The 18,312-nt window shown below is 54.4% G+C and overlaps 2 protein-coding genes across 2 annotated transcripts; one reads left to right on the top strand and one right to left on the bottom strand.

The window, feature by feature from the left end:
* Window positions 1-9,429, bottom strand: POU2AF2 (POU class 2 homeobox associating factor 2). Its single transcript, XM_066564284.1, has 5 exons — window positions 9,420-9,429; window positions 7,405-7,514; window positions 3,006-3,048; window positions 1,749-2,050; window positions 1-399 (listed from the first exon to the last, which is right to left on the bottom strand). The coding sequence occupies exons 1-5, from the start codon at window positions 9,427-9,429 to the stop codon at window positions 1-3; spliced, it is 864 nt and encodes a 287-aa protein (XP_066420381.1).
* A 1,671-nt stretch (window positions 9,430-11,100) lies between these two features.
* Window positions 11,101-16,441, top strand: HINFP (histone H4 transcription factor). The gene is made up of 9 exons (XM_066564363.1): window positions 11,101-11,313; window positions 11,994-12,220; window positions 12,506-12,617; window positions 13,114-13,266; window positions 13,818-13,895; window positions 13,990-14,110; window positions 14,201-14,339; window positions 14,459-14,583; window positions 15,145-16,441. The coding sequence occupies exons 1-9, from the start codon at window positions 11,145-11,147 to the stop codon at window positions 15,647-15,649; spliced, it is 1,629 nt and encodes a 542-aa protein (XP_066420460.1). The 5' UTR covers window positions 11,101-11,144; the 3' UTR covers window positions 15,650-16,441.
* Window positions 16,442-18,312: the final 1,871 nt, after the last annotated feature.

The raw sequence follows: 18,312 nt of genomic DNA, 5'->3' as shown, positions 1-18,312 counted from the left end.
TCAGTAAGTTCTCCTGCCTTCATAAGTCCCCCAGAGGGCACTTCCATCCTCTTTGGCCCAGGCAGAGTGCTCAGGAAGGTGTGGTGGCTCTGAGGGTGGCTCTGGGCACAGGTGGCTCATCCTGGAGGGCTCGCTGGCCACGGCCATGAACGGGGACAGGCTGTAGGGTGAGGTGGCAGCGTAGCTGGGGGAGTAGTGGGCGTCTTCAAGGGGGTGCAGAGGGTAGGGCTGGGCTCCAGGGAGGGCTGGGCTCCAACCTGAGCCTCGGAACGGGGAAGCAGCTCCAGGTTCGGGCAGGGAGAGGCAGCTGGAGGTGGCAGGGAGTGCCTGCAGAGGCTCTGAGCAGGCACTGTCAGGCTGGCCAAGGCTCTCGGGTGAAGGCTGCTCCCAGGGCTCTCTCTGCAGGGAAACAGGGAGAGAAGGCAAGGAAAACGCTTAGGAACAAAAGCCTGTCTTGGAGGGAATGGAATTTCTATCCCTGGGAATGCCCAAAGGGTTTCTGTGGCTCTGGAGCAGTGTTTGGTGTTTGAATTGTGAAAGGGAACATCCATCCTATCAGCAGTGTTTGGGGTTTGAATTGTGAAAGGGAACATCCATCCTATCAGCAGTGTTGGGTTTTTAAGTGTGAAAGGGAACATCCATCCTATCAGCAGTGTTTGGGTTTTAAGTGTGAAAGGGAACATCCATCCTATCAGCAGTGTTTGGGGTTTTAAGTGTGAAAGGGAACATCCATCCCATCAGCAGTGTTTGGGGTTTTAAGTGTGAAAGGGAACATCCATCCCATCAGCAGTGTTTGGGGTTTTAAGTGTGAAAGGGAGCATCCATCCTATCAGCAGTGTTGGGTTTTTAAGTGTGAAAGGGAACATCCATCCTATCAGCAGTGTTTGGGGTTTTAAGTGTGAAAGGGAACATACATCCTATCAGCAGTGTTTGGGTTTTAAGTGTGAAAGGGAACATCCATCTCATCAGCAGTGTTTGGGGTTTTAAGTGTGAAAGGGAACATCCATCCCATCAGCAGTGTTTGGGGTTTTAAGTGTGAAAGGGAACATCCATCCTATCAGCAGTGTTTGGGGTTTTAAGTGTGAAAGGGAACATCCATCCTATCAGCAGTGTTTGGGGTTTTGTGTGTGAAAGGGAACATCCATCCCATCAGCAGTGTTTGGGGTTTTGTGTATGAAAGGGAACATCCATCCCATCAGCAGTGTTTGGGGTTTTGTGTATGAAAGGGAACATCCATCCCATCAGCAGGCCCTGGAGCAGGGTCCCAGTAGGACTGACCAGCTCTGATCCTACAGGATCCAGGGGCTCTGTGGTAGGGCTGTGAGTGAAGCTGGGGTAGGGAGCCTGGACTCACCAAGGGCTGTTTCTAGAACCTCAGGGAGGGAGGGTTTCATAAAACCATAGAATCACAGAGCTATCCTGGGTTGGAAGGGTCCCAGCAGGACCATCAAATCCTGCTCCTGACCCTGCACAACCCCAGCCCGAGCCTGGGGGCAGTGTCCTGCTCAGAGCAGAATGGGAGTCCCCAGGGATGTCTCCAACAGGAACAGGGGACATTTAGATGGAACCAAAGAGAAAAACCACATTTAGATGGAACCAAAGAGAAAACCCCTCCCCACAGAGTCCTGCCCCACCTGCCACGGCTGCTCCTGTGACAGCCACATCCTTCCCCCACGAGCCCCCCTGACCAAACCCCACATTTAGAGGAGGTGACCCTGCCCTGGGGACAGAGCCATGGAGGCACTCACGAGCAGGAAGTGCCCTGTGTCACTGGGGAAGGACGGCAGCAGAGGGGGCACAGCCGGAGCGCTGAAGAAGGAGCTGGTGGCAGCTGGGAGAGGAGGAGGAGCACGGTGATCCCCGAACTGCTCGCTGAGATAGGGCTCCAGGAGGGCTGGGCAGCCCTGGGGGGCAGAGGGGTCGCAGGAGAAGGGCTTGGAGGCCAGAGGGGAGGGGTGGGCATCGCTGACAAACTGCTTGGGGCTGTGGAAATCCAGCTCGGCCCCAAAGGGTCTGCGGACGCTGTAGTAACCAGCCATGGTGGGAGAGCCTGGGGACAGAAAATGGGGTGGGAAAGTGAAAAGAAAATTCTGACAGCTGCCACAGAATGATGGACACCCCTACAGGTGCAAAGCAGAGCCCTTTTCTCTCCAGCATCACCCAGGAACCCACCCTGTGTCACTGTAGGACACGAAACAACACGAGCGCTCACACTGCTGCTCTCTAGGTGAAGAAAAGGGCAGTTTATTTTCTGATTCCAGCATTTCTAGATTTCCAAAAGTGACAGTGGATTGGAGGGTGACAGTGCCACCTCTCCAATGACACTGCACAAACCAACAGCCCATCCAATTTCTCCTCCTCCATAAAGGAATGCAAAACAATCAGTTATTTACAGAAAGTGTGTGAGAAAGTTCATTACAAGAATGTCAACATCAGAAGGCTTCAAAAATCTTAAAAAATCAGGGTGACATCCCTGCCTTGACACAGGTGTGTGAGCCCAGAGGTGCTATTGGTTCCACCTGGTGACTCCATCTGCAGCAAACCCAAAGTGTTGGGGAAGCTTTAAATAGGAGGGCAGGGAGGTGGAGGTCAGCTCAGCCAGGCTGTGCTTGCTCCTCACTCTGCCACAGCCCCTGGGGAGGAGGTTCCAGCCTCACTCTGCCTTCCCTGCCCCAGAGCCAAGGGATAAAACAGGTCAGCTCCTGGGTTTGTGCTTTCTCTCTGCAGCTCCGGGGGAAATGGGAAAACACAGGAGGAAAAGGAGGGGTTCTGTACAGCTCCTCTGCTAAAGGAGGTGGGAACTGCTTTAATTACTCAGTTTGAGGATTTTATACAAATTATTGCTGTTCTTTTTTTTGATTCTTTTAATTACTTTCCTCCTGGGCTCCCTCTGAGGGGTGGCCCTGCTCTGGGGCTTGTTCCACATCCTCTGGAGGAGAACAGAAGGGCTGTGCCAACCCTCCCATCCGCATGGAAGGTGTTTAGCAGTGGAGGGAAAACCTCACCTGGCATTTGGCCGAAGGGTGACTGTGCTGTGCTGGTGCTGCCCTGCAAAAGATAGAGATGTTTGAAAGGATGACTTTTCAAAGCAAGGCAGCTCTCTGAGTGGAATTCACACACACTATTTGAGCCTGGCTGCTGTGAAGGGTTTAACTCCATGATTTCCTCACGGGAATTAACAGATGTAGGCTAAGCAGAGATTGTGAAGGTCTCGTGCAGAGCTGCTAAGAGGAGGAGTATCAAGATAACTGGCTTCTTCCTCCTGTCCCACAGAGTCCCTCAAGGCAGGCAGAGTGCTGAGGAGTCCTTCGGGTGTTGGCACAAACCAGGCAAGGTGAGATCTGAGCCCTCAAGTGGCCAAAAGGGGCAGATTCCAGCCCATGTTCCAGCTCAGCTGGGCTGGCTCTGCTGCCCCAGGGCTGCTTTACCTGCCCCTTCCTGGCAGGGTGGGTGGAAAGAGAGTTCCTAAATCCTATTTGGGTCCTACAGCAATGGTGATGATGATGATAATAATAATTTTATTAATCATCATCCTCTCCTCTTGGTCCCCAGGTAAAAGAGAATTACCCCTGGAGTGACCCTCCCAGTGCCTAATTCCTTCCAAAGCACCTGGCCAAGGCACCTGCTCCCCTGGAGTCCCCCTGAGCTCTGCTTTGGGGAGCTCCAGAGAGGAACAGAGAGCCCCCAGCTGCACTGCTGTCACTCTGCTGTCCCTGGCCCTGCTGGTGGCACGCTTGTCCAGTTTGCATAGTGCAAACAGGAGGTTCCTGCCACAGCAGGCAACCAAATTTAGAGGTTTAGATTTGAATTAAATTTGCCAGCTCTGAGGACTTCCTTCTACTGCAAGGGAAGGTTTGCAGCTGCTCCCTGCTCCACCATGGAAATGAGCTCTGAGCCTGCACAGGCCACACAGGCTGCAGAGGTGGCAGGAGATGACAGGAGGTGTCAGGAAGGAGCCCCCGGGCCTGTGGGCAGAGGAGTGTCCTTGTCACACGGGCAGGGCTTGCACCTGTCCCCAGCTGAAGCCATCACATGCAAATCCAGGTCACTTTCAGAGGAAAGAGCCGAGCTGGGAGGTTCAGATGCTGCCCAGGGGACCAGGGGCTGCAGGGATGGGAGCTGGGATGCTCTGCCAGCTCCCTGGGCACGGCTGGCAGCCTCCAGCAGGGATCATTTCCAGTTACCAGAGCATTTAATCTTTGATCCTGTCTGTTCAACAGCCACTGGAACTGCCTGCCTGTGTGTACACACCTGTGGTGAGGAGTCCCAGAGGTGCCAGGAGCTACCAGGGCTTTGCCTGCCCGAATTCAGGGCAGGAGGCTCTGCTGCAGCCCATCCTTGGGCTCATCAGAGCAGAGCCCTGCATTTCATTCCCCTCCATGCTCCTTATTGGCCTTAATTGAGACCCATTAATTCATTTCCTCCCTGCAGTGCTTCCTTTGCCTGCCATGGCAATGGGGAGCCTGGATCTCCTGCAGCTCTGCTCAGCCTCCCTGGGGCCCAGAGTGTGTCCAGCTGCTGATGAGCTGGGCTCAGCCTGCCCTGCCCATGGCCAGGCACAGATCCTGCCTGGGATTGCTCCAGAGAGCTCTGCTGCTTCACTGCCTCCTAACTCCCCTACAAATCTGCCTAAATTTAAGGATCCAGATCCAAATGATGACCTGGCCCTGCCCTGTGGCAACGCTTTGGCTTCAGGACATCTCCTCTCTGGGCCCAGTCTGTTGTGGAGCAGCTGAAGAAATAAAAATCCTCCATAAAAGCAAAAGTGAGCCTGGGCAGGGCAGTGCTGGCTGAATGTCCCTGCTCTGGGAGTGCTGCTGGGCACTCAGCCATGGATCCTCTTTAAACCCCAGCCCTGCCCTGCTCCACTGTGCAGGCACCTCAGAGAAGACAGGAATCCTTTCCCCCTGAAGAGAACACCTGGAGGCTCACACCTGTGCAAAGGAAAATCCAGAGCCTCCCTAAAGCCTAGCCCTGAGCCCTGATTTTGGGTGGGTTTCCTCACAGCACACCCTGATTTCCATCACTCCATGTGTGCAAGGCCTGGCTGACAGGAAACTGTTGAAACCTCATCCCAAAGCTCTGCTCTGCTGAGGGTGAAGGCTGAGTAGAAGCTTAGATGGAGGTAGGACATAAAGAAAGTTGTAGGGTGGGAGCTATAATTTGTTGAGTCAAAACCAACTGTCTTAGTTAGACTAACTTTCTGTTATCCTGCTCATTCTAACCTGCCTTGAATTCATTCATAGACTAGTCCTGGGGTAAGGAGGAAGATGAGTGAGGAGGTTTCAGGCTAGGGTGGTGGGAGAGGCCTGGCACCAACAACTGCCCAGGGCTGGTTTAATTCTGGAGCAAAGATCACCCTCAAACAAAAGATGCAGCTAAATTACCCTGCATCACCAACAGCCAGAGGGGTGTTCAGTTATCTGCCCCTGGCTTTGATTCTGGCTTGTTTTCTGGGTTATATTCTGCCAGACAAACAGAGCTGCATTCCCAGCTGCTCTTTTCATAATACATCCGAGCAAATACGGATGTTTGCCCTGCACAATCCTTTTTTGTCTCTCACAGGGAATGAGCAGCAGGGCTGGTTTTGCATCAGCTAGAGACACACACACAACTGCTGGGCCCTGAGCACAAAGCCCAGGGCAATAAAGGCAGGAGGATTTTACAGTCCCAGGGCGTTTCCTCTGTGGCTGTTGAAGCTGCCGCCCGCACAGAGGTAGCGGGTCACTGCTGATAGCACCAACAGCAGCTGCTTTCTCAGCTGCTTCCCAAGAATTCTGTCAGGACCCAGCACATCCCTCTGGCTGTCCAGGATGGCCAGGACACCTGCCAGGTGGCTCAGAAGCCCAAAATGCCCCTGTGGGTTTGATTATGACCCGTGGAGCAAATTACCAATCTTATATGAAGATCAGCAAGCCATGACAGTTTAGGTAGAATGATAGTGAAGTTATCACAGGGTGGAAAAGTAGATTCTGAGGTTTTTAGAATGGGGGTTCAGGGGAGCAAGATGGAGGAATCTGGGCATGTCCAGCCTTTCTCCTTCTTCTTCTTGGCCTCCATCTTCTGCTGTGCTGGTGGCACTTTGGGATTGGTTTAGAGTAGAAGCTCACTGTCTAACACAGGTGATGGGTATTGGGAAGGAATTGTAAACATTGTACATGTAGTTTTTAGTATAAAGACATAACCCTGCCCTGGGGCAGGCAGAGTGCCTGGAACTGTCCTGCTGGATGGACCTCGGCAGGGCAGGAGAAAATTTTTTATATATAAGAAACAATGAACAACCTTGAGAGCGAGAAATGAAGAGCCCTGACTCCTTCATCAAGCACCAGGTGGGAAAAGAGACTTTGAACATTCTCGGGGTCACTCTGACCAGCAAGAGATCCCAACAGAACTCTTCCTAAATATCTGCCTGCTGGGAGTGTGCCTGCCCCAGTGGCTCAGGGGGCTTCTGCCTCCCTGCAGCAGCTGAAGCCTGTGGGGATGGATGAGTGCCTGGATTCTGCTGTGTTTGGTGATGCCTAATCCTGGTTTGGTTTGGGTTTTTTTTTCTGCCTGTTTTGTTGCAGCAAAGTCACAGCAAAGTCAAAGCAAGTGAGTCCCTGTGAGGCCTCTCCAGCATAAAGAAAAGCCAGAGGAGAATGGTTTTGGGGGAAAAAAGCATCAGAACTCCCAATTTCTGCTATCAGTGATCCCAGGCTCTGCTCCCTGTCTCTCCCTGCAGGACACAGCTCCTGCTCCCCCTCCTCTGCCACTGTCCCAGCTGGAGGTGAGGAGCTTTGCCCAGCACAGGGGAGTGCCAGGAGCACCCAGGGAAGGTTCCTCGTGCCACTGGCTGCCACCACATCCTGCCATCACAATATTTTGTCCCCTTCTGGGACAGCCTCCCTTTGTGGCTGGCAATTGAGACATAAAACCAATGTAGTGCAGCAGGACTTGGGTTTCCTGTTGCCATAGAAGCACTTTAAGAGGAAATCATCTCTTCCAAGCTGATGCTTGGCCTCTTTCCAGCCCATCACATCCCTGCAGCTCCCCTGGCACCCTGAGAGGAGCTGGAAGGAGCTCAGCATTCGGGGAAGAGCTCAGATATTTTCGGGGCACTGACTTGTCCAAGTGTAGCTGCTGGAAAAGGAAGTTGGCTTGAGAAGGTGTCACACGTAGGATGTGAAAGGAAAGAGGAATTTAACATCACTGCCATGCTTGAGAAAGGAAGGAAAAAAAGGGGGTTGAGGCATTTAAGGTTGACAGATATGAAAGTCAAGGAGACATCATGTTTTGGAGAATGCATTATATTAATTATATTAATTACGTTAATATTGGCAGTGCCCCAAACTGGTTTTGAGGCAGAGGGTGGGATGAGGGAATTTATGGGGTTAAAAAAGCGGTGGGGGACGGGACGGGACTCACGCTGAAGCGGGAGCCGCTGCTCTGCCGGGATCGCTTTTCAGCCAGGAGATCCTTGACCGTGTGCTTCACTCGCACCCCTTGGTACACGCGTTTGCCAAAATCTGCAGGGACTGAGCGAGCGCAGAGTTCAGGGAGAGCACAGAGCAGCTGGGAGAAGCAAATTCAGCACCTCTGTGCATCGGGTTGGGAGGGGAAAATACAAATCTGCAATTCTAAGGTCTAGAAATGTAGACATATTTGTAATCTAGAAATAGATAGCTTTCTAGATATATAAATTATCTATTATATATATAATTATCTTATATACATAATATATAATATGTATATTATATATATTATCTATTTTATATATAATATGTGTATTATATATTATCTATTATATATATAATTATCTATTATATACATAATATATAATATGTATATTATATATTATCTATTTTATATATAATATAATAGGTATATTCTATATGTTATCTATTTTATATATAATATAGTGCATATTATAGTATATTATATATATAATAGATTATATATAATTATCTATTATATATGGGAATATATAGAATATATCTAATATATTCTATGTATTCCCATATATAGAGATAAAATATAGAAAATATATTTAATATATAAATATATAGATTATATTAATAAAATATTACTTGTTGATATAAATAGAATATTATGTTGGGAAGGCACAGAGGGTCCCTGCCCTGGCCCCTGCAGGGTCTGGCTCTGGTTTTTTGCCCTGGAGCCCAGCCCAGCCTAAACCAGCTCTGGGTGGCTTTGGCACGAGGCATCTGCCCTCCCCCTGAGCCTGGGGTGGATTTTGGGGTTTGCACGGAGGTTGTGGCACAGGTGAGAGCTGAGGGACAATGCAGGGACAGCTCTTTTGTCCTACCTGAACCCAGCTTGCACCTGTGGAGCCAGGGAGGAGCTTCCACGGGGGCTTTTATTGAATTATCCCGGAAAAAAACCTGCCTGCCTTTGAAGCTAATCCTTTGGAAAACACAGAGGCACGCTCTCCTGAGGCAGAGCAAACTGCCAGGGCACAGCTGATGTGTTTGATCTCCAGGATTTATCATTTGGCTCTTCTGCCCCTCAGGATGTGTCCCTTGGCTCTGTTTCTGGTGGCATTGTGGCTCCAGGTGCACACACGCACCAGGAGAGGTGGGAGGGTTTAAACAACACACTGCTGCCTTGGCCTTGCCCCAAATGGGGTTTTTTATTATTTTTGAGGTCGTAGCAGCTGCAAATTTCAGCTACTGGAATTTTATTTTGGTGTTTGAGCCAAGGCCAGGCACAAAGCAAACACAAAGCAAGGGACAGATTCCCAAAAATGAGATGAGGTGAAGATGAGAGTTCCAAAAAAAAAAAAAAGGCAACAAAAGTGGCCAGAAATGGACATCAGCTCTCACAGGTGGAGGAATTCCAGCAGGCCTGGTGCTCTGCAGGTTTCCTGACACCTTTGCTGTGCTCTAAAGTCATTAGAAAATCATTTCCACACCCCTCTGCTGTTCTGGGCTGTTGAGATCACTTCACTCACATCCTCCCTTGTTCCTCTGCCCAAATTGTTTTAATTTAGGATCACTCAGCCCTCTAACCCTGGGCTGAAGTTGTCACACAGCTGAGCCTGTTGTTGCCATTGGATTATCCAAAAAAACTTCAGATAACTCTGCCACTGGCAGCACTGGGGAAGAAAATGCTAATTTGGGCCTGAGTTTAAATCATTTCCAAGCAAATTGAATCCAATTTCACATCACTTTGATCTAACTGCCTTTCGAATAAAAAAAAATAAGAATAAAGCATTGCTCTGTGAAGGAATATAAATTCAGTCTGGAGAAGGCAGAATATTAATTGATACTATTTAATTCTTGGGACATTTAAGATGTCACATGTCTATTCTAGACAAATTTTTGGGGGTTTTTTTCTCAATAGGAGCCCAAGGACAGCACAGCCCTGATATTGCCATGAAGATTCCTCAACTTGGGAAGATCTGAGCTGCTGCAACTCACCTGCTTCCATTGTTGGTGCTGCTGACGAGTCCCAGCTCCCAGATCCTGCAGGAATTTGGGGCAGATCTGTCCCTCATCAGCTTCCCAGAGCAGAGTGAAGCCTGTGCTCATAATTCCCTGGGAAGGTTCCAGCTGAGCCTGGCGGAAATGGGTTTTTAGAATTTAGGGATGTCTCCAGCACCATACCTCGTTTGGGATTTGCTTAAATGCAAATCCCTGGATCTGTGTTTGGCTCCACTTTGCATGGTCAGTGTGGGTCCTTCCCCAGGAGCCTCCTTCCTGCCTGAGCTGATATTCCATGGAAAGGAAAGGAAAGAGGAAACGAGAAAAGGGAAGGGGAAAGGAAAGGAATGGAGAAAGGAAATTTTATAACCATTTTATTACTGTTAAACTTTTAAAATTTTAAAAACAAGTGATTGGCGTTTTTCACAAGGTTAAATCCCCATCCTGTGGCTGCTCAGTGCAGGTGTTTTCTGTGCTGGCTGCAAAGCAATTCCATTGAAAACAGAGAGAGAACAAAAGCTCAGCCAGGCTTCTTTGAGATGGAAACCTCTTACCTGGTGTTTTCTATTCAAAAATCATCACACCCACATTTTTTAGGTACTTTGGTGGAGTTGGGTACGTGTTTGCCACTCACATCAGGGCAGAGCTGGGGCTGTGGTGGGATTTGCAGAGGCTGTTGTTTGTTGTCACAACACACTCTGGGTGTCACAGACATATTTTATGAAAAATCCTTTTGCTAGGATCTTTTGTCCTGAGAAGCTGAGAAGCCTCAGAAACGAAATGTAAACAATATAAAATGGGTATTTTATGATTGGCTTTTCGCAAATATTCAAGTGAATATTATATGTGTTGTGTTAGAAAGTGATGCTGTATTAATTCTCTTAAGTAGTGTGTTAAATACAGTTTTAGGCTATAACATAATTTAAAATAGAAACTATGCTGTGTAAGGTATTTTTTTAAAGAAAGGACTCGCACTGAGATAGCAGCCATAGGACACCTGAATCTTTCAGAGAAAGGGAATTTATTGCTCCCTTATCAGGAGAAATGAACTTCTTCCTGCCTCGCTCAGGCTTGAAGGCGCCGTCAGGATTCAGAGGAAGAAGCTGACGCTGCCCAGCCAGAATCCTGTGTTTGGATGGAATTTCTGCATCATGGATGAGGTGTATGAATATGCAACAGGCTGTTGCTTTTAAGGGTTAATCCTCTGTTAATGTGGGTCCTTTTTCAGGCTTATTTTGCCCAGAAAAGGTACCCAGACTATCCCTAACCCTTTGTTTCTATTGTCTCCTAGTGTCCTAATCCAAATTGTCCAAAATTTTTATTACTCTAATTATATTTCTATTTTTATAACCATTTTATCGCTATTAAACTTTTAAACTTTTAAAAACAAGTGATTGGCGTTTTCCACGCTGCCATTACCCACGGCCCTAAACAGCCTGGGAACCTTTGTGCCACAGCACTGCTTCCCGGCGGGGCCTCTCTGCCGCCGCGCGCAGTCAGGGGGTTCCTGCGCGCTGATTGGCAGGCGAGCGGGCGGCGGCCTCTGTGATTGGCGGGCGGGCGCGCGCGGTGCGTCGCGTTCCGGGGCCCCCCGCGGGGCCGAGGCGGGCGGCGGGCCGGGGGTGGCGGCGCCGCTCTCCCCGCAGCCCGCGGGTCCCGCCGGGCTCGGCGCCGGTTCCGGGCGGTGTCGGCAGCCCCGGGCGGCCCCACAGCAGCCCGGCCATGCCGCCCGGCCGTGCGGGCGGTAAGGCGGCCGTGGTGCTGCAGTGCGAGTGGCAGCAGTGCTCCTTCGTGGCCTCGGACATGGAAGAGTTTTGCGCGCATGTGGCGCAGCACCTGCAGCAGCATCTGCCCGGCTCTGGCGGGCAGAGCGCCGAGATGGACCCTCTGGGTGAGGCACTGGGGAAGGGGAGGCTCAGGGGTGCCCTTGTGGCTCTGCACGAGCCCCTGACAGGAGGGGACGGCCAGGGAGGTCGGGCTGTGCTCGCAGGGAACAACAGGACATGGAAAATGTCCTCGAGTTGTGCCTTGGGATGTTCAGCGTGGACATGAGGGGGAATTTCTGCATGGAAAGGGGCGTCAGGCCTTGGCAGGGGCTGCCCAGGGAGGTTTGGAGTGCCCACCCCTGGAGGTGTCCCAGGAAGGGCTGGAGGTGGCACTGGGTGCCCTGGGCTGGGCTCAAGGTGGGCATCGGGCACAGCTGGGACTCGCTGGTCTTGGAGGGATTCTCCAGCCTAAATAACCCTGGGATTTTCTGGCCAGAGAGAGCTTCTGGCCTTTGTTCTCTCCCTGAGCAGAGCAGGGCTGGGTGTCAGGAGAACACCTGTGGTGTTTGTGCAGCTGCACTGGGAGAGTAAAGGGACTTGGAGAGACCTTCGAGCTGAGCTTGTGTGGGGCAGAGGGGAGGCCTGAGTTCCAGAGGAGCAGTCTGAGTTGCAGAGGATTTTTTTTGTGTTGCAGAGGAGTGGTTTGAATTGCAGAGCAGCTGTCTGTCTGTGTTGCAGAGGAGTTGTGTGTATTCCAGAGCAGCTGTCTGTCTGTCTGTCCCAGCAGTCTGTCTGTCCGTTGCAGAGGAGTACACGTGCCTGTGGCAGGACTGTGGTTTCTGCTCCCCGGCGAGCTCGGCCGAGCTGGTGCGCCACGTCTACTTCCACTGCTACCACACCAAGCTGAAGCAGTGGGGGCTGAGGGCCCTGCAGGGCCAGGCAGAGCTCAGCCACTGCCAGCTGGATTTCCAGAGCCACAACATCATCCCCGAAATCCAGGAGAGCTTCCTGTGCCTCTGGGAGTACTGCGAGGTGAGAGCCGAGGGGAAGGGGAGGGGCTGCTGTGTCACTGTGGGGTTGTGAGGGAACCCAGGATGGGCTGGGACAGGAGTGAATCTGACTCCATGTGCTCAGAGGCTGATATGTTACCCTTCTGATAAGGTGGAGTCAGATGCATCATTCTCTCCCCTTGTCAGGGCAAAAATACCATCTCTGCTGCTCTGCTGCACAGCTACAGGCTCTGTCTGGAGCTCTGTGGGAGCATCTGGGCTTGTTCTGGTCTCTCTCACCGTGCCCTGTGTGTCCTTGTCCCCTCAGAGGTCGTTTGACAACCCCGAGTGGTTCTACCGGCACGTGGAGGATCACAGCTTCTGCTCCGAGTACAAGGCAGCAGGGAAGGAGAATCACGTGCTGCTCTGTGGCTGGAAAGGTTTGTGGGAGCCTGCAGGGCCTCTCCTCAGAGCTTTGGGCTGGGTGGCAAACATGGGAACAGGTTTCAGAGAGCCCCTTGGCCTTCAAAAATAGGTTTTCAAATTCCATGGTTTTGACTGTGAAATATTCCTGCAGAAGTTCCCTCAGGGAACTCAAGAAGTTCCCTCAGGGAACTTCCAGTTGAGTGCTCAGAACTTCCTATTTATGTGTAATCAGTACCTTGGAGAAAAGGCTACACATGGTTTATTTTTATTTTTAATTTTTTTTTTTTTCAATAATTTCTCCTGTGTTTGTGCAATTGCCCTAACTGCCTGGGGGGGCCACACTGGTTGTAGTGTGGTAGAACCAGTACCACACTGCTGATCTCACCGTGCTGATCTCACCCTTCTCTGTGGGGATTTTGGAGCCTTGCTGACCTAAACAGGATGAGGAATCTGCTGCTCAGTGAGGCTGTGTCCCTTGGGAGGGCTCTCAGCTGTGCTGTCCCTCCCCAGACTGCAACTGCAGCTTCAAGGGCCGCTGCAAGCTGCGGGAGCACCTGCGCAGCCACACGCAGGAGAAGGTGGTGGCCTGTCCCACCTGCGGGGGGATGTTTGCCAACAACACCAAGTTCTTCGACCACATCCGCCGCCAGACTGCCCTGGAGCGTAAGCCCTGGGGCTGGGGAGGGCTGGCCTGGGCTGTTGGGGTTGCTGGAGGTGCCTAAACCCCGTGAGCCAAGGGCAGGGTGTGCTCGGAACAGCCTGGCTTGGCTGCTGACTGATGGCAGCCGTAGAATCCCAGAATCATTTAGATGGAAAAGACCTCTGAGATTGATCCTCACCTTGTAAGCCAACCATGAGGGGTAGGGACTCTCCCACCTCCCTGGGCAGCGACAGTGAGTGGGCGGGGCCTCAAAGGGGAGGGGGCGGGACCTGGCAGTGAGTGGGCGTGGCTTGGTAGTCCCTTCCAGCACCTGACCATCCTTTCCATGAAGAAATTCCTCCTGAAGTCCCACCTGAACCTCCCCTGGCCCACCTTTAGTCTGTGTCCCCCGGGAAGTGTCTCCTGGCAGAGGCGGCATGGAGGCTGTTCCTCCTGTGGGGACCCAGGGCTGCACACCAGGGCTTCCAGCCCCCTGGAGCACCTCTCCTCACTGCTCCCTGTGCTGTTCTCCCTGCCCTGATGTCCCCTGTGCCCTCCCTGCCCCCTGGTGCAGAGCAGAGGTTTCAGTGCTCCCACTGCTCCAAGAGGTTCGCCACCGAGAGGCTGCTCCGCGACCACATGAGGAACCACGGTGAGTGAGGGGCCCTGCTCCCAGCTCAGCCCCTGGGCTGTGTGCTCTGCCCTGCCCTGCTCTGGGCTGACATTTCTCCCCGTTTTTGGCCCAGTGAACCACTACAAGTGCCCCCTGTGTGACATGACCTGCCCGCTGCCCTCCTCGCTGCGCAACCACATCCGCTTCCGCCACAGCGAGGAGCGCCCCTTCAAGTGTGACTACTGTGACTACAGGTGAGGGCCAGGGCTGGCCCCCTCCCCAGGCCTCCCAGAGGCCTCTGTGCGTGTGTTCTGCAGCTCTGTTCCCTCACCTTGTGCTTCCAGCTGCAAGAACCTCATTGACCTGCGGAAGCACCTGGACACGCACAGCAAGGAGCCGGCGTATCGCTGCGAGTTCGAGGCCTGCAGCTTCTCTGCACGCTCCCTCTGCTCCATCAAACTGCACTACAGGAAGGTCCACGAGGTGGGAAGGCAGCAGGGCTTGCATTGCTCGTGATGCCCCGTGTCAGTCTTCTCAGAGAGCTTTCTGTCTCCTTCCCTGCAGCCTGCTGGGGTGCTGACGTGGCTCTCTGTGTCCCTCAGGGTGACTCCGAGCCCAGGTACAAGTGCCACGTGTGTGACAAGTGCTTCACACGGGGGAACAACCTCACTGTGCACCTCAGGAAGAAGCACCAGTTCAAATGGCCCTCAGGACATCCTCGCTTCAGGTACTGCTCACCTTCAGCTCCTCAGTGCCCCCTCTCCAGTGCATCCTGCGTTGTGCTGGCAGTGCCTGGGCTCTGTAGAAGTGTTCAGGACCCTTTTCCCAGTGGCTGGGAGGCACTGGGCAGTAAACGTTCAGTGGGATCTGAGCAGTGCTGGCTGGCAGCTCCAGGGCAGTGGTGCCATCACTGCTCCCTCTGCTGGGACATTTCTGAGCTTGGCAGGGTGTCCCCCTCTGGATAGATCAGTCTTGGGACAGAAGCCTCTGCTGCACCCCCTGTAGGAAACTCCAGAGGGTTTCCAGAGCCTGAAAGCTGGGAGGGGAAGAGGATGGACTCAAAATGGTCCCAGTGAAGCAGAGTGGTGGAAGGAGATGGGCAGGGGAGGGCATTGAGCCTGGCACAGAGCTCAGAAGCTGCCACACGGGTTTGCCTTTGGGAGGAGAGGCTGAAACAGCATCTGTGCAGCACAGGGATTGAACCTTGGCTGTTGTGCCCTCTCCCTGGCTGTTGCCCATCTCCTGGGAAGGGGGCTGTGCCTGGCTGACCCCTCCTGTCTGTGCCCAGGTACAGGGAGCATGAGGACGGCTACATGAGGCTGCAGCTGGTGCGCTACGAGAGCGTGGAGCTCACAGAGCAGCTGCTCAAGGACAGGGAGAAGCGTGGGGAGGCTCTGGATGGCTCCAGCGAGTGCATGGTGCTGCCTGAGGGCCAGGGCAGCCTGCAGGGAATCCTTCTGGAGCCTCCAGCAAACCCTGCCCCGGCAGAGAACAGCACATCAGAGCTGCCTGTGCCCCCAGCCCTGTGCTCTGCTCCCAGCCCTGAGCCAGCACGGCCCAGCCCCTTCCCAGGAGCTGCCTCCTCCTCCTCCTCAGAGCAAGGAGCCAGCAGCAGCAGCCCCATCATCCGTGTGGTGAGCAGGACCAACGAGCAGGGCCAGAGTGAGACTGTCTATTACGTGCTGGCCAGCACAGCCTCGGAGCAGCAGGGCACAGCAGGCCTGGAGCTGGAGGAGAACGTCATGGACAGGCTGCAGAAAACAGCTGAGGAGCTGGGCATCCAGATCCTGTGAGGGGCTGCAGGGCATCCAGATCCTGTGAGGGGCTGCAGGGCATCCAGATCCTGTGAGGGGCTGCAGGGCATCCAGATCCCCTGAGGGGCTGCAGGGCATCCAGATCCTGTGAGGGGCTGCAGGGCATCCAGATCCTGTGAGGGGCTGCCCCTCTGCAGCAGGAGAGCTTCAGCCTCCTGGGATGTGCTGCTGGAGGAGTGCTTGAGGATGTGCTGCTGGTTCTGGCCAGCATGGGGAGAGGGGAGGGATGCATCCCCCAGGTGTGAATCAAGTGATCTGAGTGGGACGGAGCTCTCTGCCTCCTCCTTTTGGGGACTGGGCCTGTCAGGGTTCTCCCACCCTTCTGGGAGGTTTGGCCTAGGCCTGGCAGGGTGGAGTGGTCACCAGTGTGCCCTTCTGAGCCTGTTCCCCAGGCAGGATGTGTGTGGAGCACACTCTGGTGCTGAAGCCTCTTCCCTGGGAACACGTGTGGCCCTTGGCAGGGCTGTCCTGCCCCATCCATGCCTTCTCCAGGGGGTATCATGCCTTCATCAGCACTTCCTGCACACCTTTCCTGTCTCACCTGCTGCTGCTGCTGGTGGTGTTTGCCCCCCTGATCCCAGAAGCAGCACTGGGCTCTGGGAGGGCAGTGCTGGAGCTGCTGTTCCTTGCAGGCCAGTGCAGCACTGGGACATTGGGAGCTTCTTGCTGCTTTTGGCATCCCCTGGGTGTCCTCCCCACATTGGGGTTTGGGCTCCTGGTTGGGCAGAGTGTACTTTGGCAAGACAAATAAACATCAGGCTGCCAGGCCCAGCAGTGTCTGGTGTTTCTCTGCTCAGCCCTACCCGTGCCAGCCGTGCTGTGCTGGGAGGAGGGCACTGGGATGCTGCAGGGTGGGAGGTGGGCACTGAGGAGCTGCCAGGCTCTCCTGGCACTGTGCAGCTGGCACTGGAGTGTGCTGCTCCCCAGAGGTGGCACTGCAGGGCTGGGTTTAGCTCTGGCACTCTGTTCCTGCTGAGTTTTGCTGCCTCCCCAGGGCTTTGTTTGAATACAGGGAGTAGCCTGGGTTTGTGAGCAGCTCGTCCTTTGTTGAGTGGCTGGACAAGGACAGTGTGAATTTGGGGTCCCTGGAGTGCCCTCCCTGCCCTGTGTGTGGAGGTGATGTGCCCAGGGGGACACAGTGCTGCTCTTGGCTGGCACTGACTTTCCCCCATTGCTCTCTCTCAAGCAGCTGAGCAAAAGCTGCTGGAATTCCGGGGTGTTGGGGGAAACCCCTTGATCCCAGCACCTCTGGGGAGAGGCAGGAGCTGTCCCTGAGAGCCCCCACTGCTGGGGGAGGCTCTTTGCTCCAGGCAGAGCATCCCTGCCCTGGGCACTTGCCTTGCCCGGCCTTCCCGTCCCTGCCTGGCCTCTGCCTTGGCAGGGCTGGGCTGAGCTGCCCTCGAGGGAAGGACAGAAGGGCCCCGTGCCAGGTTTGCATTCGCAGCACTTCGGCCTGGCCCTGCTTGCAGCTCCCGGGCAGGGCTGTGCTGCTGCTGCTGGCTTTGGGGCTGGTGCTGGAGTGTCCCTTTAAACACTGCCTCGGGCAGGCTCATCTGCCAGGGATTATCTGCTGGGGAGAGGATTGGCATTAAAGGCAATGTCTCCTCCCTTCCCCCTGTCCTGCAGCATCCCCGGGCCTGAGGGGGTGAGTGCAAACCAAGATCACTTTCTCCTGGGTGAGCACAGAGGGCTCTGGGCTTGGAGGGGCAAGGGGAGGAGGCAGATGATGGCACTGGGCCTCCTCTTCCTCGCCATGCTGGCCACGCTCACCTCCTGCCAGGACCCAGAAGGTAACAGGGGGCTTGGGGCATGAGGGGCTTTATGGGGTGCCCCAGAGCTGGCACCAGTCCTGCCCAGTAAGGAGCAAGAGCGCGGCTTGGCTCAGGGGAGCTGAGGTCTGAGTGGCTGCACTCACAGCAGGGCTTGGGGAGGGCTGGGATGGCGTTTGTGGGGCTCTGAGGGCTGGGCAAGGGCTGGCAATGGTGTCCTTGCCCCCGCTGGCCCCAGGAGACCTGGACACGTACTGGTCTGGCACGGCTCCCATCTGCCTGGGGGGCTGCAAGGGGAGGCACAAGGAGCTGAAGAGGAGCCAGTGTGGGAACGGCAGCTGCTGCTGGCTGGGCTACAAATCCTTCTGCAGAGGTAAAGCCGGGGGATCCCTGGGGATGCTGCGGGGCTTTGTGCCACACTCGGTGTGAGCGCCTCCCGCAGCCTGGGCCGGGCGGGGACACAGCCTGGGGCACGCTCAGCCCTGCCTGGTGACCCCTGGGGCTGTCCCCAGGGCCAGCAGCCTGCCAGCCCCTGTCCCCCCAGCCCAGGGCACCCCTGGGCCCCCCGTCCCCCTGCCCAGGCTGCCAGCCCCGGCTGCATCCCTGTCCTCAGTGAACTGTGGGCGGCCCGAGGCGGATTTTAACTCGGTGGTTCACGGCAACGATTGGTGGGTGGGCTCCGTGGTGCGCTACAGCTGCCGGCCCGGCTTCGTGCTGCTGGGGGACCCCGCCAGCGCCTGCCAGTCCGACGGCCAATGGAGCCCCAAGCCCTCCTGCCTCCGTGAGTAACCCGGGGGTGCCAGCGGCTGCAGGCACGGCCCCGAGCCCTCCCGACGCCCGTGGGCTCCGGGTGAGCCCCCCGTGATGGGCTCT

The sequence above is a fragment of the Molothrus aeneus genome, chromosome 22, assembly GCF_037042795.1.
Source record: "Molothrus aeneus isolate 106 chromosome 22, BPBGC_Maene_1.0, whole genome shotgun sequence".
NCBI lineage: Eukaryota > Metazoa > Chordata > Aves > Passeriformes > Icteridae > Molothrus > Molothrus aeneus.
Note: the sequence above shows the minus strand (reverse complement) of the source record. Positions and strands in the feature narration are given on the sequence as shown.

Coding starts and splice junctions, on each gene's coding strand:
- POU2AF2 (XM_066564284.1), bottom strand. Junction 3,049..7,404: donor GCAGCGGCTCCCGCTTCAGC/GTGAGTCCCGTC, acceptor TATCTTTTGCAG/GGCAGCACCAGCACAGCACA. Junction 400..1,748: donor ACACAGGGCACTTCCTGCTC/GTGAGTGCCTCC, acceptor GTTTCCCTGCAG/AGAGAGCCCTGGGAGCAGCC.
- HINFP (XM_066564363.1), top strand. CDS start 11,145: ATGCCGCCCGGCCGTGCGGGCGGTAAGGCGGCCGTGGTGCTGCAGTGC. Junction 13,896..13,989: donor CGACCACATGAGGAACCACG/GTGAGTGAGGGG, acceptor TTTTTGGCCCAG/TGAACCACTACAAGTGCCCC. Junction 14,111..14,200: donor TGTGACTACTGTGACTACAG/GTGAGGGCCAGG, acceptor TTGTGCTTCCAG/CTGCAAGAACCTCATTGACC.